Source organism: Lethenteron reissneri, chromosome 18 (genome assembly GCF_015708825.2).
Source record: "Lethenteron reissneri isolate LAM-NWPU_2019-01 chromosome 18, ASM1570882v1, whole genome shotgun sequence".
NCBI classification, from domain to species: domain Eukaryota; kingdom Metazoa; phylum Chordata; class Hyperoartia; order Petromyzontiformes; family Petromyzontidae; genus Lethenteron; species Lethenteron reissneri.
In genome coordinates this window covers 12,583,944-12,611,490 of record NC_083796.1, presented here as the reverse complement: position 1 = coordinate 12,611,490, position 27,547 = coordinate 12,583,944, and the positions used below count along the sequence as shown (strand labels likewise).

The window sequence follows — 27,547 nt, the reverse complement described above, 5'->3', positions numbered from 1 at the left end:
TGCGTACAGGTAGAGGGGTCAAGTTTTGACAGATTTTTGCGAACCTACTAAATGAATGACCCCTTAAGGGGAGCTTCGATCAGCAGTGACTTGACTGATTGTTTCATGCGAATGATCATCACGACCTACCTGTCAAACCCACACGGTTTTAGCCGTATTTTTGTACGGAGAAATTGGGTTTTCAGGTCCATACGGCGTAGAAGCCGTTCCAATACGGGCAAAAAAGTAGTTTTTTGTCTATTTATTTGTGTTTCTCTCTTGTGATGGGATTTTGTTGTATGAACGTTGAGATTTATAAGGCGCACGGGGTGACCAAACACATTCCTGCGGAGGGAGCTGGTAGGAACGTTGGGTTGCTCGGTCAATGGCCTGCAGGGTCAACGGCGGCGTGGTGTATTCCGCAAATATGCCCGACTGTGAGGGCGGGCACAAGCCGGCGTGAGTAGGTTAAACGTTGAGTTTTATAAGGGCACCACGGGGTGACCAGCCCCTCCCAACCCAGCCCCTCCCCACCCAGCCCCTCCCCACCCTCCCCACCCAGCCCCTCCCCACCCAGCCCCTTCCCCACCCTCCCCACCCAGCCCCTCCCCACCCAGCCCCTTCCCACCCTCCCCACCCAGCCCCTCCCCACCCTCCCCACCCAGCTCCTCCCCACCCTCCCCTCCCCACCCAGCCCCTCCCCACCCAGCCCCTCCCCACCCAGCCCCTTCCCACCCAGTCTCTCCCCACCCAGCCCCTCCCCACCCTCCCCACCCAGCCCCTTCCCACCCAGCCCCTCCCCACCCAGCCCCTTCCCACCCAGTCTCTCCCCACCCAGCCCCTCCCCACCCTCCCCACCCAGCCCCTCCCCACCCAGCCCCTCCCCACCCTCCCATTTTTGGATTCACGACGATGGACGGACGGACACAATAATCTCCTGTGGGCTGGTGGAACCAGGTGGTTCCTGCCAGTAAACGTTTTTTTTAAATATTACTTATTTCGTCTAAAATTGTCTGGGGAGAGGTGGGGGGGGGAGAAAAAAAACCTCTGATCTGGCATCGAAGCCTAAAAGCCCTCTGAGCTGGCATCAGCCCCGTGCGCTCGGAAGTCTTCGCGGTGTTGTCGAGGGCTCCACGCTGGATGCCGTTTCGTCTCCTCCTCCTCTCCCTCCTCTTCTTCCACGGCAGTAACCTGTCTCTCTGCCCGTCTCTGTCTCCGTTCGGTGTACCGCTCAGCAGCGTTGTTGATAAATGGCCAACGAGGAGCGCAGGTTGGTGAGAGTGTTTCGTTTTTTGTTGTTGTGTGAGAGGTGGTTGGTGGTAGTGGTGGTGGTGGTGGAGCGGAGCGGGGCTTTTGTTTACGTTCATCGTAACACACGGCGAGACCACGGGAAGCCCATCACAGTCACTGACACCGGCCACCAAAGGCACCATTGTGTGTGACAACACGTGCCTGTAACAACTGCGGTGTTAGTAGTAATGCCCGCTGTTGATGTGACGAGAGAGAGTGTGTGAGAGAGAGCGAGTGGCTGGGTGGTGGGGGGTAGAAGGCCTTGGTGGCATGGCGGGAGGGCTTCTGGGTTGTTGGCCAGGGGAGCGGCCCCGGGAAAATGCCATGCGAGCACTTGCGCGTCCATCATTTTGATGTTGTTGTTGTAGTTTTCTTCTGTGATAACAAACAAAAACATCCCCCTACTTTCTTATTGTTGCAAGGAATTTTGTCTTCGCGAACGTTTCCGTGAAATGGGCCGTGTCGCGTAGTTGCTGTGTCTCAGTATGGCGCCGCCTCATGATGCAGTTTTGCAAGTAACGTTGTTTTTGGATATTTACTTTTGGAGTGAGTGGGTTTGTGCGAGTGATTTTCGACTTTTGCACGGGTGTGTTTGATGAATAGCCGTCTAATAACGCACGTGAGATTGTCAATGTGATATTGCTGAGGTTTTAATTTGGAAATTTGGTTCAAATTTCCCAGTTTTTTCAGGGCCCCAATCAGTATTAAAAGTGCAATCTTGTGATCTCTCATTTACTTGATACAGCTGTCGTGGCTGTGACGGTTCCACCTGAAGACGGAGGCTTGTGTTGCTTCCGAAACGTCGTGAATTTTTTAATTTGTTTTATTTTACTTTTATTAATTTAAAATTTTTACCTACGTGACTTTACCGAAAAAACCTAAGAGTATGAATCCTTGCAGTCACGAAAGCTTCAGATCTAGAATTAATGCAATCTACAATTTGAATGGTTATGTTTGGTATTCAGTCAAGAGATTAAGGAGATTTGGAGCGAATTCAGAGTGAAATGGCCCATAGCCCGATATGCCAGCCTGGTTTTTTTTTCTTTCTGCCAAGGCAATAATTGCTGACAAATGTTGATGAAGTGTTCACTTACCAATAACATCTGGCTATCCAGCAGAATTTGATGAACGATGCCAGTGTGCTGATGAGACCCAGCATATCGAAACCTGTCCAGTGTTTGCTTGTTGAAATCAATGCTGCTGGATAATATTGGTCTTGAAAACTAATTCGCTGATGTACTAAAGCATACTCTGTATATACAGGGTGTCGGAAAATGTTTTCTCAGAGTTTAAACACAAAATTAGATTAATTATTGTAAATGATGGACGACATGTAGAAGTTGATTAATACCATAACATTTTAAGTGAACTAAAACTTGTAAGTCTAATGCATATATTAATATCAAATTTACGCCAGTATCTCGAATAACAAAAAAAAGAGAGATTCAACTTAATTTTTTTTTCGATTTAAAGCTTTCGTGACTGCAGGGATTCATAGTCTTGGTTCTTTCGGTACAGTCACGTAGAAGGGAAATAATACAATAATGAAAATAAAACAATAATAAAATAAAATTCTCTCTTTGGTATATTACGCTCGTGTGCCACATTGCCGGCCTTTATCGGTGCTCGCCAACAGCACTTGCCCCCAAAAGTCTTAAAGGCTATACGGGGGATATTTGTATTTATCTTTGTCTTAATGTATAGGTGCCCTTTGTGCAGATAGAATGGAGCTCTGGTTTTATTTAGTTTTTGTTAACGAGTGTAGCAAGTTTGTCTCGGCCGCTTTGGTGAACATTCTTGGTTGAAATTGTAGTGGTTTATTTATGGAGTTTGATTGGATACTATGGAGAATGTCACTTTTGTTTAAGTGGTCTAGGAAGTGTTTACTTACGTGTACTTACAGTTTAGAATTATATAAGTCATAGCTTAATCATGCAACTGTGAAAAAGGTGATAGTTTGCGAAATATGCACTTAAAAACCTAACTATATTGGACGAGTGACTTCTTTTAATCGGCTTATTTCCGCTTTTTATCGGCATTAGAGTCAGACTTCACGGAATGTGTTTCTTTTGATAAGTGATGATGGGGATTTGATACGATTACGTTTTACGCACGAGACTTAAAGCAGTTTAGGAATTTTGATTTCACTGGTTTAACGATTTTGTAGTTTTCATGAAATTACTTTTAAGTAGCCTTGGATGAATGGAATGACGTAATACTTCCTGGGCATAATAGAGTATTGCTCTCCTTAAATGTCAGTCATGTAATCTTCAGTATCAAGCTAATGTATTCTATGAAATCGTTGTTGAATGTGTGAAAGCAGCCTGCCATATATCAAGTGAAATCGCATCTTGTGCTGAAATGGTCTCTGTGTCAGGGTGTTGGTGCGTGCTGTCAGGGCAATTCCTTAACTTTTAAACGCACTCATCGTTATGAGAACAATAATTTATACAGCGCTTATTTGTCAGTAACATGGACTTTAAAAAGATGATTCTTAGTTTTTGCTTAAAAAAAAGATCTATAATTACATGCAAATATTTTCAGTATGCATATTCTAATATAAGGTAAGTATTTTTTTTCTATTGTACTGTTTACCTGGCACACAGTGATTTTGTGTTTTATACAGCATGTAAAATAGACATTGTCTCAGCGCATCAGAACACGCTGGTATAATCACTAGCCCAAAAAAATTAATAAATGAATGACACATCACGATATGTTCATGGGAAGCCAATCTCGTGGCGCTTGTCCTTGGCGTGACGCACGTGTACGCACGCACACGTATTGAAAAAGCACGCTCGCTCCGTTTCTCCATTGCAGCCAGAGATTCTTCCCACCGCTGGCTGTACCACATTGAGTGACACCGCCAATTCGGTTGCCACCACCCTCTGGTGGCGTTGACAAAACAAGGTAAGCTTGGAGAGAGGGCTCGCTTGACCACCCCCCCTCCAGCCACCACGACCACCTGCCCCGCAAGCATTGCGACTGAGCGAGGAGAGCAAACGGCACGGGTCGGAGTTCCTTCTCGCGTGGCAACGCAGCGGCGAGGAAGACAATGTCCCTGGTAACGCCGTCGAGCAACGATGCTTGCCTGAGCATCGTGCACAGCCTCCTGTGCCATCGTCAGGGTGGCGAGAGCGAGACCTTCGCTAAGCGCGCCATCGAAAGCCTCGTGCGCAAGCTCAAGGAGAAGAAGGACGAGTTGGACTCGCTCATCACCGCCGTCACCACGAACGGAGCGCATCCCAGCAAGTGCGTCACCATCCAGAGGACCCTGGATGGGAGGCTACAGGTATTATCCGGCGCGCGTGTACACGGTCCGCACGCATATGCCCCAAACTGCGCTCGCTGCGTTTGAATTATTTAAACCGCGTGCCTGCTATGCCAGATGAGTACGTAATAAGGTATGTGTTTTTGCAATTGTTTTACAATTTTTTGAGAATAAGATTATTCGAGTGCTTCCTTTGTTGGGTCATTGATGGTATCTAATAAAATGCATTCACCTTCATATTTGTTTGGTGTTGTCAAGAGGACTTTGCATGTTTACCCGTTTCTACAATTAAACATTTGCTTGGATATAATTCCACTTTGAGTTGTAACCTTATGATAATGCTTTTGAAAAAATATATATTTCAGTTTCATTTTACTGAAGTGCATTTTTTTCTGTTTACTTAAACTATTTAAAGTGCTGAATTTAAACATGTTCAATGTTGCTACTTACATGATTTTGCAAAGTATCGTTGTACCTTGTAGAATGCCGTTGCTGCCAATATCAGTCAAGGAGTAGTATATTTTTGGGATTTTAAATACATGTACTGTACTTGTGTGCGTGCAGCGAAAAGGCAGAGAGCATTTAAAACCTGATTTCTTAGAATATATTTTAGAACAGAAATCATTTATCAAGCTTACTGCTGAGCTCTGACTTTTATGTTCATTTATAATTTATAATGAAGTGGCTGTACAACATAGGAAATCAATAGGCTCTCTTCCAAGCCCAAAAATCATACTGCATTTTACAAACCGCAAGCAATGACACGTGAAAGCGCTTTTTACATATCAACAATGTGAATTTTAATCGCGCATATTTAATTTTTCTAAATATGTTATAAGTTAAAGGAAACCAATACTTTTAAAAAGTACATTGCATTCTATTACAGCAACTTTTACTCTGACATTTTCATTGGCTACTTGCAGATACTAGCAAAACATCTTTCAGTTAAGTGCTTTAATTGGAAAGTGTCAGAATAGGTTTTCATTTCAGGGATATACATAATGTGTTATTCGGATAATTTTTTCAGGTTATGAAAAATAAGACCAAGCAAAACATAGCTTTTACAGAGTACACCACGTCAGGTGTGACCGATGGATTTTATGTAAACCATATGGGAAAACTATCAATCTCTCAAGTAATTGCCAATGTAAGGTGGAATGAAAAATATGGACTGGCTCATTTTTCTTTGCGTGTGGGCTGAAATTGAATCGTGAATGTGAAATGTAAAACATGTTGATGGGGGAGTTGAGCAATAAGAATTTGGCACTAGTTCTTTTTCACATTACCAGAGAAGTGTTTTTTTTGTAATCTAATAATTTTCAGGTAAAGTTACTGGAAAAAAGCTTGTGAAGCAAATTAAAATGATAAATTTCTTCAGATGTAAATAAAATAAATCTGGAATGCCACTTTGAATGTCATGATATTCACATTTCCTTCTATGTATGCTTTGCAAATATTTGAGAAAGCAAATTTTAAATTTAGATGATTATATTTATTTCTTTATCGAGACCTTATTTTTGCAGTACTTAACACCTTTTTTTGCGATGTTATGGATAGGTTCAGTGCTGAAATAGTAACTTAAGGATATGAGTGGATCTTATTGTTGTGGCGTGTGAGCACTTACTAACAATTTGGTAAAATGAAATGCTAACTACACTCATGTAGAAAGGTTTACTGTCGTGCGAGTAGTTTTGCTATCATGCATTTGTTTTTGTCAATGACCTTTTGACTAAAGTTATTCATAAGCATCATTTTATGGGGACGTATTGAGAAATGTAACAATATTCACTCAAGGGACATGTAGAGTAACTGTCAATATAACACTGCAATACTAGACAATGACATTACCTAACTACACCACATTTTATTTGCATAGAATGTATTTTATATACATTAATTGAATTGACTATTTCATTTTCTGAAATTGCAGCTATGCTCTTAACCAAGACTGTCATATTTTAATAAAAGATGCATACTATTTGATCGTTTTGTCATCTAAGAATATGAACTAATTTGTGTCTTTTTCTGGACTGCCACTGCTGACAACAGCCCCATAGCAGCTTCAAAGTACTGTCCAGGTTCAAGATTGCATAGCTTCTGAGATCTGATGAGATTATACACATTCTGGATGATGTGATAACCGGCTTCTTTTGAGTATTGGAACATTGAATAAAGAAAGCCGATGGTGATGCAACTTTTCTCAATTAGTCGTGCACTTGCATTGAACGAGGGACACTAATGCATTGGTAGGCACGTATACGCGTTGTGATGTAAGCCAGGCGCCCTGAGGTCTCATCTCATGAAATGGCTTCAGTGTGACGGACGTTATAATGAGGGCGCTCTAATGACAGTGTGCTTAAAAGTCACCAAAGCTGTGAAATCGTGTTGGAACAGCTTGTGACAACACAGACCTAGGTATGTGTTGTTCACAGTTATAACAAGCTGTATTTTTTGGGAGTTTTGTTTTCCCTTAATTTCTAAAATATATAAGGTGGAAGGGAGGTGTATCTTGAAATCATTCTTATGTAACTCCACACGTTTTGTTGCAGGTTGCAGGTCGAAAAGGCTTCCCCCATGTGGTCTATGCACGCATCTGGCGGTGGCCCGATCTACACAAGAATGAGCTGAAACATGTCAAGTTCTGTCAGTACGCCTTTGACCTAAAGGCTGACAGTGTATGTGTTAACCCTTACCACTATGAGAGGGTCGTTTCTCCTTGCATTGGTATGGAAATATCTCCTTGTTTCAAGCACTTCTTCACTGATACACTATTGAATTGTTTTAAATCCCATTCATGTTGACTGTAATGTTAACTTGTAAAATTGTTCACAGTTGCACCATGTGATTGAATGTATATACAAAATTTGTATTGATTAAGAAAGAAGCAATGGTCTCCATATAGTGTTTACAGCAAGTTATAGTGATTGCAAGTGAAACTGACAAATGTTCTCTAGCCTAATTTATCTTAATTTCTGTTTGTCCCATATACAATGTATTCGAATGGTAACAGGCATAACTGTGGTGAACAATTTATGGGAAGGGAAAAGCAAGCCCATCATGGTCAAAGTCAAAGTAATAAGATAATATTTTTAAGCCAGAAAACCATTAGTTCTCACGGTAAAGTCAGTACCGAAAGACCCAAAGAGAATGAATTCCTGCGGTCACTAAAGCTTTAAGTCAAGATTCAGAAGATGAATGTTATACTATAGCTTTATCAAAGTGTCTAATCTCCATTTGTTATATCTGCTGGTCATGAAGTATTAGTTGGTGTTGGTTGCATGAATGATCTAGAGGAAAGGAATTATGTAAGCTTTCTAGTCTTACTTACACAAGATTTCCCACTCGCTTGTGATGAAGCACCAGGCTGTACATGATAATACTTAGAAAAAATGTCCCAGAAGTTGCGTGGCTGGATTATTTGTTGAGAAAGTCTATTCAAATGTCAAATTATGATGCATGATGGGACTATGCTCCACAATTGATTTATACTTTGAGCATCCATGGACTCCTACCATTGTTATTTTAGCTGACTTGATCAAAACATCCAATCAGGGAATCTTCGTGCCATATTTATACAGGCTGTAAATGTAACAGTACAATTGTTAATTTTTCAAAATTTTACTAAAGCATTTGTTGAATGTGCAAATTGGGTCATTATTTTTATGCTAATATTGTTTTAATTATGTTTCTGCAATGTTGGTACAAAAATACATGTATTGCATTGGTTCATTTAGGTATCGTGGAGTTTTAAAAATGTATAGTGTAGTTAAAATATGAAGTAATCCTCACAGATTTGTTTAAAAAGGTCCTGCTAGACTTATTATTTTTTCTTAATTATTTTGCAATTGAGCACGCATTCCACAAAAAACACACATTTCACTGCGGTGTGAGGTGTTTCAGATGATTGCTCTATATTTTGTCATTCCATCTAATTTATGGAAAATTCATATTCAACGTTATTTGATTTTCATGAAAAGCCACTTTTTTTTCTTGAATTGGGCCTTCGCAGGGTGAAACAAGACCTCGACCAAAGCATAAGCCACTGGACTGCGAAATATCACACTTCAATGGTGTGGCACAGTTTGGCAGCATGCCCAGATGGACAGATTGGAAGGAAGGGTTTTAGATCTTTGTTTTTAATTTGTTGCCACCTTTCCCAGTAACCTGGACCACTTGGAAACATACTTGGTTTTATATTAGCATTGTTAAGCAGTGTTGGAAATTCTGTTTCAGCAAAGCCCGCTGTATTTAGATATGGGATGGGCTTGCTCGGTGCACTGTGTTATGCGGATGAGCTAACGTTTTTAGCGTGGCAAGATATGTGCAATTTAATTTTACTCCCTCAATCCACAGCACAGCTCCATAATGAATATCTTCACCTTCCTTAACCTTGAGAATACTTAGCCCACACAAGTGGATCTTGGTGCCAACTATACTCCTGAAAAGTTTGTACTTTCTAATTGATTCGGTGCAAAGCAGGCCAGTTTTTGTTCATATTTAACTAGTTTTCATGTTAATTGAAGGAAGTAAATGTTATCAAACTGTTAAAATGTAAATATGTATTACAAATATATATTCCAATTGTGTTTTTGGTGTTGGAGTATAATAAGATTAGGACATAAACTTGTAAAATTAAACTTTCTATGCTTACATGAATGAGCAAATGGGCACAAATGCTGATCTCAAGTGCAGCCTCAGAGCCAGAGAAAGTTGTTCAGACCTGTAAGGAACATGCCGACAGCTGCTAACAAAAGCTAAGTTTAGAAAAAAACAAACCACGTTTACTGATGTCACTCTTGGTGTTTGTTTACTTGAATATTTAATTGTCAATGGCATTCATTGTGAATATTTCCGACGTCCATCACAAGCAATTAATTATTTTGTACGATTTTTTTTTTTACAGATTTAGCTGGATTGACTTTACAAAGCACAGGTATGTACATCTGTTAATTTTGCAGCATGATATATTAATGTGGTGGATAGCAAAATAAAATTAGCATTTGTTTTCCTGATAAATGCTTCATTCATTTAAGACTAAAGTTACAATACAATTAGGAATTAAACGTGGCTAATTACATTTTTTATATTCAATATTTAAATATTACGTTAAAACATCGTTCTGCTGCGATCAGATGTTTTTACAGCATGTAACTTAGCGGCCACTTTCTAGTAGAACTCGAGTGATATTTGGCGTCGCTCTGTGTGTTGTATGATCCTCGGAGGTCCTTCGAGTCTGCTGGTGAAAGATGAGCCCATCCTCGACTGCTTGTCGGCAGACAGCCCCTCGGGCCGGCTCGCCTCCGAGGGGGGCCACGGCAGCTTGCAGCTCATTTCACACCAGGCTCAAGCTCCTCCATCTGTTGCTCGGACACAGCTGGATGTGTTCACCGGGTCTACCATTCTGCCCCCTGCCACAACGCAGTCAATCTCAAGCCAGGGCGACACCTCCATCCCAACTACCTCCGCTGGTTTCATCCCCGCTGGTTCGTAGTCGACACACACACGTGGAGGGGCGGTTCAGCTCGGTGAATGTAGCCTTCATATTACTATGTGAAAATCTTTTAAAAACACATTTCAGTCCACTGCTGGATAAGGACCCCTCCCATGTTGTGAAGATAATTATTAGATCATTCCAGTCTTTGCACTTTGTTGATGGTGGGTAGCAGAGACATTTATGCATAACGGTACTGCCCTCTTAGCGACTTCTGAAAGAGGCATCCGCGTACAACTACATTCAAGGCAGAGTGATAATTTCAAAAAAACAGATGGCATAGATAACGTATATACAGAGGTCCATATAAATAAAACGTGCATATTTAATATTGATTTGCTTTTGCATCAAAACAGGCTTTCCTGGGAATTTGTTTAAATATGTAATTAAAACACATTTGAACCTACCTTTAGTGCGTTATATTTCGTTTCTGGTGCCAACTAATGTATTCGTTTTTTTGCTTTCATTTCACCTTCGTGATGTGAATGTGTGTGTGGAAAGTCGCTTGAGTTTAAGCAGTGCAGTTGGATCTTTATACATATAGTTGTTTTTTCATGCACGTTGATTCATTTCAACTGTTAAAATTCCTTGAAATTGGAAATTGCTTTGAATAAGTGATTGTAAAGCTTGTCATTTTGACAGAGGCTAGGACACAACTCAAAGCATGTCTAATCTTTTCTGAAATCAATTGTGCTTTATTATTTGTGCGATAAAAACAAAAGTAGATTTCTTCATTTGCAAATTATCATTCATTTGTCAAATAATTGCCAGCTTTCAAATAAGTAATAATATAATACATTTCATTTTTGTGGTAAATGTAAACGTGTTGTTAAGCACACCACCACCCGACACAGCCAATTAGTAAGATTTATCACGTAAACCAAACGTGTCAATTTTAGTTACTATTGCTCGTGAAAGCTTCCGTGTTAAACATAGTTAAATAACCTGGTTTTATGACGAATGATTTCCTACTCGCTATCAGTTCCATGGACAACTCTGCTACCTTATTTCAGCGGCTGCATTTACATAGTCTAAAAAAATCATGTGTAGACTGTACTTTTTACTGGCGCAATGTGTCATGCCTAAATTGGTACATGTGTATAATTCGTTTTTTTGCTAAAAAATACAATACAATTGGAGTGCACACTTTTATCCAGTAAATACTTTGTGAGTGAATCGACTTCCATTTGGCAAAACTACAAAGGGATTTGCTGATAATTTAAATGGATTAATGCTGATGAATAGAATAGTCAGAGATGTCTCTGGGGTCTAATGCATCGTGTCAGAGTACTGAGCTAGCAACTTCGTCATCCTGGACCTTGGCACAGACAAGTGTGAGATTTAAGTTGTCCTTTTGCTCTGGATGGGTTGACGGGTTTGCATGTTCAGCAAATTTCATGTCCTCAGCCTGTGCTTTTTTGCTGTTTGTCATTTTTGACCCTCTGCCAAAAATGACACTGTTGCTTATTTTCCTTAACTTGTTCGATTTAAAGCTTTCGTGACTGCAGGGATTCATCTTCTTGGTTCTTTCGGTAAAGTCACGTAGAAGGGAAGTAATAAAATAATAAAAATAAAACATAATAAAACAATTCTCACGACGTTTCGGCCACAACGCAAGCAGCCGTCCTCAGGTGAGGACGGCTGAGAATTGTTTTATTATGTTTTATTTTTATTATTTTATTACTTCCCTTCTACGTGACTTTACCGAAAGAACCAAGAAGATTTCCTTAACTTGTTCACACTCATTCATTTATTTTAATACTAAATGCTGTCGGAGGATGACCCCATTCTGAATTCTCTTTTAAAATTGCTGCAAGATCTACAGCAATACTGCATAGATAGGTAGCCTAACTATTTTGTGTTTTGTTCATGCAAAAGTCGCGAGCCTTTTTTTATAAAGAAGTGCCACACCATTTCACATAGTACGAAGGGAGCCTTATAGTACTCCCCATCCCCCACACTGTACCATGTCATGCTGATTTATTGCATTAAGGCATTGAGTGCCATACAGTGTGCTTACAGAGCCATATATGGGTGTCTGTCTAAGGGTTGGAGCTGTGTGCTCATGAAAAAAAAATGAAGAGTATAAGAGGAAGACGTGGGCTGCTCTTTGTCGCTGAATAGATGGGGACCGTACAAGAGTACAATAGAGCATTAGCTACGATGGGCCGGACAAGAAAATCATTCTAAGGCAGTCTGCTAATATACTCATGTGTTTTATTATTCTCGTTTATTTGGAAATGTGAAAAAAAATCACATTCAACTTCTGCTTTTCTTGGCATGGCTAAAAAGAAAATAAATAGCCATGATGAACAATACATACTCATTAAATTGAAAGCTTTGACAGTAATTGCACACTTAAAAACTAAAATATAAATTGATACCACAAGAAATGACACGTACTCTTTAAGGTGATTCGTTTCGTGAGCTAAGCCTGCTTATTATCACGTGCATTTGTACTCCATTAGCACATCGTTAATCTGGTGGTGTTATTGTAGGCTTCCCCCCTGCTCCCACAAGTTATAATTATCCGCGATGATTTTTATCCCCGTAATAATGTGCGGCGGCTGCTGCTGCGGCGGCGTGTGACATTCTCTTGCAGGGCAGAGCAGCTCTTTGCTGGCAGTGGGCCTCGGCGATCGAATGGTCGCCGTGTCTGGTGGACAGCAACCGGTCACGCCGCAGAATGGCTTCTCGAGCCAGCCTCAGCCTTTTCACAGTAAGCCCTTTGAGAAGTGAGCGTGTGCACTGGTTTCTCGAGAAGAAGAGGTATGCCGCTTGCGGATGAAGAGGGGGGGGATGCAACTGCGGTGTTATGTTTAAGCGCACACTGCAATTGCAATCGTCGGTTCAGCCTCCCGGCATGGTAGTTGTGCAATGATAAGCAAGTTTCTTGATTCTCCTTTGCTCTGGTCGCCCAGCAGTGTAAGGGGTACACCACAAGTTATAGTCGATCGACAGGTCGTTTGTGGTTGGTATAAAATGTGGGTACTCCCACCGGTTCAGATATTTCTGGCCAGTGTGGAATAGTAGACCAAAATACCGTTGCGGTTGGCTACGTACGGTGCGAAAGAAGTTCAACATACATACATGGAAGGGCTCTTTAGAGCTCCCTTTCGTGGAGGGCCTTCCACCAACAGAGGCTTGAGCAAGTAATTGCACGGCTACACCTTTACCTTTAACATATTAAAGATGGGATGGGAGAATCCTGTGTCTGTATTTCGTACATAAGGCTGTTTTTTTATTCATATTTTACATAATAGCTTCACGGTTTATATTTTAACATGCCTTGAAAGGTAATATCAATATTACTCATAAGATTTTTTTTATAAATGAACCTTATGACGGTACCATGGAGTACCATACTACCCCGGCTCTCGCATAATGTCCGTGATGCAGTCATCTTTAGTCTGTTGATGGTCGGCGGTGCGGAAATCGACGAGCTGTACACGATGCACTATGGGGCATACACGAGCGTTCAGGGTTTCAGCGCAATCGTCCTCGCTGCGTTTCGACATCGCGGAGTAGCACTGATTTCGGATTGATTGGTACTCCAGTCGCGGAGTGAAGTACACCCCTGGAAAAAATAGTGTCCCAGAAATAAAATATTTCATTGCCTCGGCCATTTTGTACTATTTGGTACCCTGGGGTACCACCATAAGGATCAAATAGTGAGCTTAAGTGGCAATTATTTCTTCAGGTTTTACAATTTCTCAACATGTTAAGGAACATATGTTTTTGTGTATGGTTTATTTGAAATGCATTGTAAAGCACAGGAAATGTAATTATTTTCTAAATTATCATTCATGAAAACATTCACCTAGATTTAAATTGATTAGACCAGCATGATGCAGTATTTAATTCCACTTGTATGTTTGACACCGTCATTGAAGTGATGAACCAGGCTCGCATTCATACATTTTTCCTGTAAATTTTGGGCGATTGTTTTGCTGCTTTTTTTTTATCCAGCGTTTCCTTGTGAATAATCCATTTCATTCTGTTTCCAGGATGACCACATACATTATACACATTGGTAACTGTGGAAAGATTTATCAAAGCCTGAGCTATGAGCCAGTAGGGTGACAGAAACTGTTATTTGAATTAAAGAGCACGCACGTTAATTTCACGAATGCTACGATTAAGTGCCATTGCGCAATGAGTCGCCTATTATATTTTACCGCAGCGTTTGTAATGAGTGTGTTGGGATTTTTGCTGTTTGTGACCGTGCACCACTGCCAACGCTAAGATCTTCCACGAAGCTCATGGTGCACCCTAAACTGTGTACACACAAACCATGGCAGATGTGGATACCTGTTGCACAAATGGAAAATTAAAACACACTCCAGTGTGCGACTGTGGTCATCCAGAACAGACCGTACAACATATAACGATGGAATGCCCAATCCACAAATACGATGGAGACATCACAGTGATACACTCCCACTGCTCCTGATGTGGTTGTCTGGCTTGAGCAACCTGAATGTGAAATTTAAGTTGCTCTGCATCTACATCTACATCAGCCATATTGCTGTCCATGTAGATGGAGCTGCACCCACATGGACGGGCAGCAGTACGGCCACCTACACGGCGAACATGGTCCACCACCAGAATGGTCCTCCCGTTCCTCACCACCCGCCCTTGCATCATCCCAATCATTACTGTGAGTACAAACAACGTCGTCTGATTTTATTGTTTAGAAGTAAATAGACTTTTTTATTATTTCAAGAATTGGCCATTGGTCGTTCAATCCCCTTTAAGTTTGCAAATTATTCTATGGCTGAAATTACACGTGATTTTTGTTGCAGGAATTATTTCTCAGTGCTTTTTACAATTTTTTGTAAAACTGTTCCAAAAATGTAGTATTGTCTAGCAGTAGTACACGATTTTCATTATTTTTTTTGTGTGCAGGCATTATTGCGTTTATTTTAAATATTGACATTGTTGCTGCAAGGGATGTTTTTATTCAAATGGAATGTTTGTTTTTACAGTATCTGTACAAGAAAGTTTACATTTTGTTGAAAGTTTTTTGTTGCTTACATTTTTTCCCGAACAGTTTCTTGCGTTGATGGGGTGACCTCATCTTGTAACGGCAAAATATTGTCACAAAGAACAAATGCATTTGAGCATCTTTGTGCTCAGTGAATACGGAATTATATGTTCGTGCCGTGCAAGCCATATTATTTACTCTGCTCGAGCAAGGTCGTCTTGTGTTTACAGGAAAATAATAATGTGCTCTCCAAATGCGAGCGATTGCTTCCCGTGTATCATGTTGCATGAGCTTGGATTAGAGGAGCTCTAGAGATTTCCCTATTTTCTTTTGTCGATATTGCCCAGCTGTGTTTTTTGCTTAAACAGCCTTCTTTTTTTCCATTTAGCCATATTTGTGTTTTGTTTTGTCCCCACTTGAAATATTTAGTGAGATATTTTTAAACAATATATATGTTTCTTTAATCCCCCTGCCTACGTCTACCCAGCGGCACAGATGGGTGCACCCACAGATAGTCGATCGTTAGGCTAAGTGTGGTGGTGTAAAAGCGGGGATTACTACCTCTTCAAAATTGTTTGACCAGTGTGGAAGAATGGGCCAAATTACGACAAGGGGGCTCACTTGCTCTCTCTCTTATGGAGGACTGTCTTCTAGAAGTGGTGTGAGCAAGCAATGGCAGGGCTGCACATTGTTTTATAAGTATATATTATATTTAAATGATATATGTACTTTGTATACTGTGTTCATAATTACGTGGATGATATGAAATCTGGAATTATAGGTCATAATACAAATCAAGTATTACAAATTCTATAAAATTGTTGTGTTTCTTAATACTTTATATATATTTATGATTTCATATATTTATATATTAAATGTAGCCGATCTTTTTTTTTTAGTCCATAGTGTGACGAATTTTATTTGTACATTTTCTTTGAATGAAGAATGTAGTGTATGCAATACTTTCTAACAACTATGTGCAACATCTGATAAACAAAAATAAATTATTCTTCAACAGTTGCAGGTTACTCTGTACCCTTCCATAACATTGTCATAAAATTATTATTATTTAATGAATTGAGGTTAATATCATCAATCGATATAATGAAAAACCAAAGTAGTAAAACTTTTCCCCTTGATCTATATTTTGTTTGTTTCTTCAACATGCCATTCATTATAATTTCATTGTAAATCATTTAAGATGTATTGCATTTGCAATAACCGTTGTTGTTCTTGAGAATTATGTATTCATAACAATAATTGTCTCCAAATGTGGTTGTTTAAAACATGTTTATTTTTTATTCTTGACCTCCTTAAAGAATTATTCAATTGAAATGGCAAATATTTGGCAGTGCTCCATCCTTCTACAAGGCATGGGTTGGCAGATTGTAATAATGTTCTCAGGGCCAAATTTTGAATGCTAAATAAACAAACCACATGAATCCATAACAGTTGTCTCAAGGCACAGCATGTAAATTTCTTGGAATTGATACAATAGTCGTCGTTGCTTGGCTCATGCAAAGGAGTTTTCCTTTTTTCTGCAGGGCCTCCACACCACAATGAGCTCTCTTTCCAGCCTCCCCTTTCCACCCATCCAGGTATTACAAACGGTTTCAATCATTTACTGTTTCTTGACCTCACTTAGTATGTAAAAATCCGTGGAAAGTGGATATCCGTTGATCACTAAGATTGACTTGTGTATGATAAAAAAATAACCTAAAATTACTGAGATAACCAAATGTACCTAGTTTTTGGGTCAAAATTATGATTGATATTGGTAATGATACTTTAATAGAGAGCTGTACCTTTCAGTTAATAATGTCATACAAAATGCGCGCCGTCACTTAAAAATGGGATTGCTCACTTTGTTTCATGTTGTGACCTCATCATTGAATGATTCCTAAGAGAAATATGAGCGGAGTCCGAATTATTTTTAAGGTTCCATTTGTCAACAATATCCTCCAATATGATCAATGAGCTTTCTAATGTATTCTGACATTTTTAAATGCATTTTTAACAGATGCACATCGGTCAAACTTACGTTTCCAGCGTAAAATCGGTGAGGAATAGCCTTTCATTGAGATATTGAGGTGATAAAACAATAATGTAAAACAATTATAACAATTAAAACATAACCACTTGCATAAATCAAATTCGCTTTTTTTTATTTAACCAAAGCATTGTCACAGAGATAACATCACGGGTAGCACGGGTTTGCTTGTAAGGAGGTGAATGTCAAAGGTGAAAGGGGGGGCGTACATGCTGTTTACCTCACGGAAACTTTACGAACGTAAAGCCTTACAACGCTCATAGAGAAAGGTATTTGACTCGTATATAATTAACAAATGTGATGGATAAGTGAAACTCCCCTTTGTAGGTCCAGAGTTCTGGTGCTCCATTGCATACTTTGAGATGGACGTCCAGGTGGGCGAGACATTCAAAGTGCCCTCCAGCTGCCCCATTGTAACGGTGGACGGCTACGTGGACCCTTCGGGCGGGGACCGCTTTTGTCTCGGCCAGCTCTCCAATGTTCATCGGACTGATGCCAGCGAAAAGGCGAGGCGAGTACCTTTCGAAAACATTAAGTGTTCCCTGCATTTGTAGAGAAGAAATGTATTTCAGTAGTGCCTGATCTATATACATTTGTAAGTCTTTTTCTTTGCCCATTGACGTGACAAAGACAAGCTTCACTAATCGCCGTCTGTGTGCAGGCTTCACATCGGTAAGGGCGTCCAGCTGGAGTGCCGGGGAGAGGGGGACGTGTGGGTCCGCTGTCTCAGCGACCACGCTGTTTTCGTGCAGAGTTACTACTTGGATCGGGAAGCAGGCCGGGCACCCGGAGATGCTGTGCACAAGATCTATCCCGGCGCATATATAAAGGTCACTTCACGTAAAATCTTACAGCATTTTGAAATAGAATCATCATCATCAGATCCCCACTGGGCGAAGATCCCGGGGCCGGCCCAGGACACTGCTGGCGGGGAACTATGTTACTCGGTTGGCCTGGGAACGCTAGGGGAAAGGGGAGGTCTGGACCGCCCTACTCAACATGCTGCCACTGCGACCCTCGCCAGGACAAGCGGCCTGAGAAAAGAATGAACCAATCGTCATAGCTGCATCAAATGATTGCCATTCTTCGACTTTTACCCTGTAAAGATTGATATTTTTGCTGTTGTAATTATGCAAAAAAACATTTAAAAAATGTTGGTGAATTTTGTTTTTTTGTGTGTGATCTTTTGTTGCCCCTTGGTGATGGCAGGTGTTTGACCTCAGACAGTGCCATCGGCAGATGCAGCAGCAAGCTGCTACCGCACAGGCAGCTGCTGCCGCACAGGCAGCTGCCGTGGCTGGAAACATCCCCGGTCCTGGCTCTGTCGGAGGCATTGCTCCAGCCATCAGTAAGTCTCCCCCCCGTGGCGCAAGTTCGTGTTGACGTGTATTGTTGTTACACACCCTTCAGTGTACTCCACGTAAAAGAAAAGGACCGAGATATTGTGGAATTTCAAAGACTTATATTTCGATTTAAAGCTTTCGTGACTGCAGGGATTAATCTTCTTGGTTCTTTCGGTAAAGTCACGTAGAAGGGAAGTAATAAAATAATAAAAATAAAACATAATAAAATAATTATCACGACGTTTCGGCCACAACGCAAGCAGCCGTCTTCAGGTGAAGACCAGGTCTGTCGGGGAGACAGCGTCTTCACCTGAGGACGGCTGCTTGCGTTGTGGCCAAAACGTCGTGAGAATTATTTTATTATGTTTTATTTTTATTTTTTTATTACTTCCCTTCTACGTGACTTTACCGAAAGAACCAAGAAGATGAATTTCAAAGACGTTCATACTCAAGCAAGCAACTATGTAAGATGACATATCTGTTTCCAGATGGGTTCATAATCGTGGTTTTATCTTGCTGCAAGGTAGCTAAGAAATGTGTACTTTTCAGTGTGTGAATGGATTTGGAATACATCTTCCTTTTGGAGGCCTTATGAATTTTTCATTACCACTGATAAAAACATATATATAGCCACAAATAACAAACCGATGTACATTAAAAAGAAGTGTTTTTAATCGGTGCATACTTCCTGTATGACATGGTAATTCTCAATAACATGCAAGGTAACTAAATATTCTGCAAATAAGCAATGAGAGATTCACGCTTGGAATTACATTGAGAGACAGCAAGACATGGATCACCTCTGAACATTTAAAATATTCACAGCACTAGAGTACCGTCATATAAATTCAAATAGCTTGCCTAATGTTGAAATGGTTTAACCGAGAATGCAACCGCGGATAAGTCCATTTCACTCGTGCAATCTCGATGATAAAAATTTACCCGTAAAAACAAAGTTTTTCACTATAAATCCTTTATATGCGTGGCGGCTAGAGTCCTCTCGTCCTCTGGCTTGAGATGGCTGCCACCTATGGGTCAGATGATTGCCTGCCACCATTAAGCAATTGGTAATTAAATATAAAAAAAAAAATTCCTAAAAAGTGTAAAATTTTGGAATTTTTTTTCACGAAAATAAATTGTCACGCACAGTCTGTGTGCAAAATGTCAGCTCGATTGGATCACGGGAAGTGGGTTAAAAACGATCGAAAGATTTGCACGGTCGTAAACGCGCAAGCAAGCAAGCAAGCGAACTTAATATAAAGGATTTAAAAACATAACAAAACCCTGTAAATACTTACGACTGCCCCCATCGCACGGCCGTCAGGTTTGTCGGCAGCAGCGGGCATCGGCGTGGACGACCTACGGCGGCTCTGCATTCTGCGCATGAGCTTCGTGAAGGGCTGGGGTCCCGACTACCCACGGCACAGCATCAAGGAGACGCCCTGTTGGATCGAGATTCACTTGCACCGGGCCCTACAGCTTCTGGATGAGGTTCTGCACACCATGCCCATGGCCGATCCTCGGCCGCTCGACTGAGGACCGTTTCTCCCCAGCTACGCGTCCAAGGGATTGCACCGCGTTGATTTGCGTGTGTGTGTGTGTGTGTGTTTGTGTTGAAGCAGCATTATTTTGTCTTCGTTGGAAGAGGGAAACTTTGATCGTTACCAACGTGTCGATGGCCTTGCCTTGCAGATGCCCTGGGCTCATTTCCTCTTTTGTGTGTTCACTTGAGGATGATTTCAAGTTGGTATTCTAGTCATGAGTGAAATGCAATGTGTCTAGATCTCTGGGGACTTTTAGTATGTCCTAACTTGCAGTCCTAATCGACGAAAACTCAAATTGGCAAATTCAAGTCAACATGTTGCTTGACTGGAGTATCCCAAGCCTCGTTATCTGGCTTTCAGATTTTCAAGTGCGATAACACGATGAAGTTGCAACAAATGAGAATGGGTCTTTGTGTAATTGCATTGTTCGTGGGGCATGCATCATGCACGTTTCATAGCTTAAAATGCGTCTTAAATCCATTTAAAAGTCATAAAAATGTATAACTACATACAACTTAAATGGATTTATGAAATGTTACATACGATTAGAATAATGCAATGAGATGCAAAACATTGCAATGATTAATGCAAACATTTGCACCATCCATGTCAAGAAAATCAATATATATGTTATTTTTTTATATTTATGTTTAAGCTAGTGTAGTCTTGGGCATTTAATCATAGCTTAGTCTTGACCTATGAATTTTTCATTATGTTGGCAGTATCTGTGTACAGCGTAATGTATTGTAGCATCTGTAGTGACGTGTACATAAAGGTAAGGTATGTTTACAAATAAAGCCATCTTTAGAGCCTTTAAATTGTTTATTGTGACCATGTGGTTGCAGGTGATGTTCTGCCTACTGTTAAATGCTCTATATTCTTGTCTTGTAGAATTATACAAAGTAATGTTTGGATATTGCATATACATTTTAATTGTTTTATTTTGCTGTCTTATTTAGATTTGCTCAGATTGTTTTGCTGTTTTATTATTCCTCGTGTACTCTTTGGTTCTTTCGGTGAAGTCACGGAGGTATAAAATGAAATAAATCCCGACGTTTCGATCGCAACACAAGCGTCCGTCATCAGGTGGAACAGATACAGCAGGAGGACTGCTGACATAGGAGAAAGAGCTGCTGCAACAAGAGTTTATATAGGACATGCTAATCTCTCACATTGACATGCTAATCTCTCACATTTCATTTATGTACAAATTCCTTCTCTAGCTCCGCCCACTTACCCTTGGGTTGAGCCCACCACAATCCGATATAAACTCTTGTTACAGCAGCTCTTTCTCCTATGTCAGCAGTTCTGCTGCTGTATCTGTTCCACCTAATGATGGTCGCTTGTGTTGCGATCGAAACGTCGTGATTGATTTTATTTTCTACCTACGTGACTTTACCGAAAGAACCAAAGAGTGGATTCGTGCAGTCACGAAAGCTTCAAATCAAGATATTTCTCGTGTATTTAGCATAAAAATTGCATACACTTGTAAACATCAAGAATTGTTGAAGGCAACCCTTATCCATACAGTGCATGATTTCTTGCATGGGTGGCAGACCTTTGTCGTAAACACTTTAATGTAAGAAGTTCACATACAGGAGGTGTGATAGCTGCTCAATGAGAACGACGTAAAATTGTCCGTTATAAAAATTATTGGTTGTAGTACACAGGCCATCCTTGTTGATATTTCATACATTATTTAATACACAACAGTGTAATTTTTTATCACTTTTACTTTTTAAAAACACTTTAAGAACTTGTTAATTTAAGAAACAACACCATATTTCTGCACATACTATAACTTTTACAATATTCGTTGTGGTTGTGGGGCATTCCAGGAGATTAGTATTGTCATACAAAAAGAATATCACAGACCTGACCGTGGGCTTATTTTGAAGCCCCGTTATATGCTACTCATAACGCTGAACACTAAAGTTGGCACGTATCATTTTGGAAAGTGAACTAGATGGTTTGTATTTCCATACTTTCATGGTCCAGTTTGATGCATGTCCTCTATGTACAGCATTTGCATGCATTTACACACATACAGACTTGGGAAGACTTTAACTTAAAAGTTTGAGATGGGTATGGATCGTAGTCTTTGACTTTACCTGGTTCACATCTCCAACTTTACCAGACTCATGGCCACAGTAGTAAATTTAATCAGAACATTTGCTGTGCCAAGGCTGCGTTAAAATGGTCTTCATTCGCCTGTTATAAGTGACACCAATGTTTTAATATGAATAAGAACAGATGTTAACCTTCCCAATTGTTCATGTGAAACTTTATTAGGTGGTAATGGGTTTCTGGGGGTTGGGGCGTATCACGAAAGTGCCTTTTTATGGAATTTTTTTTTCCAGAAGGGATTATATTTGGGAGGTGCAGGGGAATCTGCTTATAAGATGCTGCTATCCAATCCTACACACTATCCAGTTGAGGCCGAACCATATTTATTACTCACACTTCTTACATCACAGCATTCATTGTAAATTCATACGTGGGGGGGGGGGGGGGGCCTTGGATGTAGAGAGACCTTTGCTATTTTCTGGGGTTCTCTTTGTACTGGAAATTACACTTAGATGTCGAATTGCTACAAGCCAGCCTTGCAGATTGATTGCCAATTGAGTTAGCAGTATCCTGCTATTTTTTAATGTTGCTTTTTTCATTTCATTCTTTAGCTATCAATGTGAATACGTATACTCTGCCTTGAAGTGGTTGTCCTCAAGCCATTTAAAGTTGTTTTTTAATAGAAATGAAACATGATGCATATGTAGCCAAGGGTAAAGGTTTAGTTGGAAATCACTGAAAATGTTTATGCTACTTTGAATTCAATTATAATAGCTGTAATTGCAATTGTCCTTGTGTTAAAATAAATGTAATTTTGGTATTTTTGATATATAAAAAGGTTATTTGATTATAGGTGTAGGATGCCATTAATTCGGAATAAAAATGCATCATTTGAGTTTCTCAATTTTTTACATATCTGCAAGTCATAATTGAAGTGTCCATTCAACCTTTCTAAGTAGAGACTTCAACACGTGGTTAAGTAAACAGTAATTATATTATTCGCCATTTGAAAGAGTATTTGTTAAGATATGGAATGTTAAGCATTTTTCACATTGCTAGAGTGGGACATTGATATACCCCTGGACTTGTATTGTTGATATTTAAACAGAGTTTAGGGTTTAGTTTTATTATTAATACTTTATCAATGTTTATGACTAAAAAGATCAGTGTTGTATTTTAGCACACTTAAGTATTACTTCATAATGTATCTTTCAAAGCATTTGAGATGCTATGCAATTTGAATGAAAACAAATTGACAGGTTCTTATTATCTTAGAATAAGCCAAACAACTTAGTTATTAACCTGTTTATGTCTGTGCTTAATCTTATGCCATATGATATTTCACAATGGTTAGTGCATTTGTGCAGTGTTTCAATGGTTTGCTATTCCCTGTACATTGTGATAAATGTGATTATATTGAAGGTATTAAAAAAAATCTACATTTTCACATTTGCATGTACATTTGACCCATTTTCAGTACCATGGTATGCTTGTTTAGTTTCAGTCACTGTATCTTAACTATACTTAATTCATTTCCAAACTGCCCCAATCTTTGTCATGCAAGCTTTGAGCAGTGATGATAATTGCTTTTTCGGGTCCTGGGTAGTAGAAGTCCCACTGCAGTTTCTCTTCAGCACAACCGCTGTTGATTTCCAACCAGTTTGTACTGACTAGAGGGACACTCTGCTTAAGTTAACTTCCAGCTGGCATTTCAACTTGTGGGTTTGTGACCATCTCCTCTACCAATTGAGATCTATTGCGGCAAGTAAAACAATTATGGTCGTACATGTACAGCCCTTTTGTCAACCCCACGACTGGACGAGGTTCTTCAGACGCTGTGCAAATCATCGTGGTTATTTGACCATACTTCACCTTGGTCTGTGCGGGCTGGTGAAAGGGGGCAGCATAGATAGTAAAGCATATCACAGTAAAGCAATGGTCTTACCGCACTGCCCTCTGCTGACAGTTTTGTTCTAAGTCAGTGTTGTGCATGATCCACTCATACACGCACTGTCCAGGTTCCAATCAGCTTTTCTTCTGAGATCGTATAAGATCCGGCCTAACTTTGGGTGATTCGGCCATAGGCTGTGAATCATTTGGGTTAATTTATGATAACGATTATGGTTATTTGATTCGTTCATTTATACCATTATGGCTTAGTTTAAGCTTTCAACCATATTAAACAGATTTATAATCTCTTGAATGTAGATTTGCATGATTGAGACGAGCATGGATATTTCTTTCATTGATTAACCATTCTGACGCTGCAAAGCTGCAACATTGCAATGGGCTGGTTTACTGTCTCCGAACGGCTAAACAACCTTTTTCAAACCCACGTTGAAAGAATATTTGTGCAAGTTATGAAGATATTTCGTTCTCCATTTTGCAACTCAACTTTGCAGATGAATTATGAGTAAATATGATGCTTGGAGTATGCAATGGCATGTAACGTTTTTTTTTATGTAGGAGTGAGGTTGAATTTTTAAGTTAAATAAAAATGTCTGTGAGGTTGCCTTTTCATTTTGTACATTTTTTAATGTCGGCAATGTCTGAAATATGCATTTACTGCCTATCAATGTTTGCCACAATATTGCATTGCACCTTCAGGCTTTTTTTGGGACTTTAAAGTGACCTTGTAAGTCAAACTTTTGCTTTTCACTCTACAAAACATTAATGTAAAGTTTTATTTTTTAAATCTATTATAGTTATTCTGCTAACACTCCATTTGTCAATTAAAAATAATTACAGTGTATCAGGATTCACATAACCAGAGTCCTCACCACAGGCGAATCAATCTGTGCAACTATTACCGGGCTAATTAGGCATTTAGAATTGAAACTTTCCCTTTTTTATATATTTTTGAGGTAGCAGTGTGTAGTGGCTGCAACTACAATTTATCACCAACCATAAGACCATTTTCAATGATGTTTCATGTATCGGTTGTAAAATAACTGATTGTTTTCTGGGATTTTTGGTTTGTCACGCATATATACCTTTCAAGCAATGCACACAAGGTGGTACACGATTAGTCGTCTTGTAAAGGTTGACATCTTTCGATTTAGAATTGTAATCTTGTGACTTTTTATCTAACTTTGCATCCCAATAAATTTATTTTGGGAAGACTGGAAGTGGAAGGCCTCCAAAAATGTTGGCCATAATTAGTCGGCACAATGCTATTAAATGTATAATCTGTCTACTAAGTACGTTTTAGAATATTTTCAAGAGCAAATACACCACCCAAGGTGTTTGAATACAGTATCTCCTATGCCCATTTAAACTGTCAAATAGCTTGTTTGTGTATAAGCTTGTGCCACCTGGCATGTAAAATGTATTGTATACATGAACACGTCTTTTAATCATATATATGCACAAACATTACTAATGGATGGGTACATAATGTTGATTGCAATTCTGAAATGTCAACAGCCTCTTTTTTTGGAATCATGGATTTTGGCATTTGTGCATTTTAGCTAATTGATGCATCATCCATTCCATCCTATTTCACTAAAAAATCTTATTCAACAATTACCAAACCTCAGAGTTGCCTTCGCTTTCATTCACGAGTTACCTTCAGTTTTTAAAACTAATTCAAGTGTGCAATCTAAACTTCAAAGCCCTGAGATAGATTATAAACTTGGCCATGGATGATTGCATTTTGGCATTCGTAATCACGATATTAACCTTTTAACTTTTTACAGATTGTGTACTGCATGGAGAAGTATTATGTATAACATGATATTTTTGTTCTGTACAGTTGTGTAAATGTATGCTGAATTTTTTGTGCTCTGGATTTTAAACTGTAGGTAAATTTAGCAAATAATTTAACAGATAACTCTGCACTGTTTTGCTTTTGTATTGCTTTTGTATATATGTTTCTAGTTTTATCTGAAAAAAGTTTTGCAAATAAAACGTAATTGTTGTAAGCTTCACATTCTAGATTTACAGTCGTTAAGTATTGGACATTTTGTTAAAAAGTGCTATAGTGACTTGTTTCTTGACCTGGAATGCGTATTCAGTGAGCAGTTTTGTTTTGTTGCCTATCAAGTTATGGAATTTGAAGTGTATTCTCTTTAACCTGGTCTTTATATTGTATCTGCTTTTAAATTCTCAATAAAAGTAAAGAAAAATGTGGATGTTTGAGTGATATTCAATGTTAAATATCAACATGCTGAATAAAAAACATTTGTGATGTGCATTGTCAGCATATACCGTATGAACGCTCCAAAGTCTGTTTTTTATATTAAGAGCCAAATACTGAGCCACATTTAATTGAAAGTAAATATGTACCTTAAACCCATTTTGAGAAGTGGAGTTGAAAAACCAAGATAAGCAAAAAAACACCTAGTCCAGCAGGTAACGATGTCGAGACTAATTAACCGAAGAGAAGAAATTAATGTCACCACTTTAAATAATGCTGGCATCGTAATAATGTTTTGAATGTTTAGGAAAATGAAAGCAAACTAATTTGTCTGAAGCCACAAGATATGTTGGCAAGGAGGAACAGCGAAGACTACACAGACATCCGTAAAGCAATGAAGTATGAGACGCTACATTATAATGAAACAAAGATTGAAAATATAGCAAGCAATGGGAGCAACAGCAAAATATGCGTCGATGATTGGCAACAACAAATGGAAGCCCTTTGGCATGAAGATGGAAGTATAACTAATGATTTTTCTTTAGCATGGATTCATAGCAGCAGATTATAGATGTAATTTTAGATTTGTTATCCACTCAATTATCTGTTCAGACGCAGAGTGGATTTCGTCCGTCACTCCTCTAAAGGAGTGCAGTGATGACGGCAGCTGTTTACGATGCGGTCCGATCGTTGGGGAGATTTGTGGCCGCGTTCGAAGGCCGCCGAATCTTCGATGGCGCCGTTTGCGGCATCCCGTGGCCCTATCGGCCCCACGGCCCGCTCCTGATCCGGTTGATGGTCGATCATTGGCGGCGTGGAAGTTTGAAACCGGTAGGGTCGCTGTACGAGACGTTGATTTTTTTCGAAGTCGGTCGCAGTCCAGCCTCGCTGCCATCTCTCGTCTTCATTTGGGGCTCGGGTGTGAGGCTGCTGTGATCCAGAAAAGGGTGTTGTGATTTTAGGCGAACAGGTGGCACTTGGTTTCTGTCCCGATGTATCGATCGGAAGGTGCGCGGGGAGGGGGGGTTAACGAGAATGTTTTGGTTTTTCTGGACGGCCGCTCTTTCACGACGGCATTTGCGGCGGGGCGATGCGGGGTGAGCACCGGGAAGAACTTGGGTCGGCGTCGACTTGAGCGTGGCTGAGATGGCCACGCATTGCGATGTTCATTGATACAGAATCTTGAAATGAGTGGAGGAGGAACGCTGTGCAGATCTCCAGCAAAACAGTTTCGGTTTTCAATTTTCATTCATTTGGTATAGCCCTGTGAGCCATTCGGCTCTTGAATCGGGTGCAACCGCACAAAACAAAAAGATGAACAAGAAACATCTTAAAGTGACTCCGCGCAAACAGAAAAATCCAGGAAAAACAGCAAAGTCTTCTAGAA

The 27,547-nt window shown here is 39.8% G+C and overlaps 1 protein-coding gene across 1 annotated transcript; it reads left to right on the top strand.

Moving 5' to 3' along the window:
• The first annotated feature begins 1,103 nt into the window (after positions 1-1,103).
• On the top strand, positions 1,104-26,150 carry LOC133343877 (mothers against decapentaplegic homolog 4-like). Its single transcript, XM_061553839.1, has 12 exons — positions 1,104-1,249; positions 4,090-4,561; positions 7,090-7,264; positions 9,444-9,473; positions 9,763-10,023; positions 12,634-12,750; positions 14,572-14,691; positions 16,563-16,616; positions 17,396-17,579; positions 17,730-17,898; positions 18,278-18,416; positions 19,736-26,150. The coding sequence occupies exons 2-12, from the start codon at positions 4,325-4,327 to the stop codon at positions 19,945-19,947; spliced, it is 1,698 nt and encodes a 565-aa protein (XP_061409823.1). The 5' UTR covers positions 1,104-1,249; positions 4,090-4,324; the 3' UTR covers positions 19,948-26,150.
• The last annotated feature ends 1,397 nt before the right edge of the window (positions 26,151-27,547 follow it).

Excerpts from the sequence above, each read along its gene's own strand:
- LOC133343877 (XM_061553839.1), top strand. The coding sequence starts at position 4,325 with ATGTCCCTGGTAACGCCGTCGAGCAACGATGCTTGCCTGAGCATCGTG. Across the intron at positions 16,617-17,395 it reads TCCCCTTTCCACCCATCCAG|GTCCAGAGTTCTGGTGCTCC; the intron begins GTATTACAAACG and ends TCCCCTTTGTAG. Across the intron at positions 17,580-17,729 it reads GATGCCAGCGAAAAGGCGAG|GCTTCACATCGGTAAGGGCG; the intron begins GCGAGTACCTTT and ends GTCTGTGTGCAG.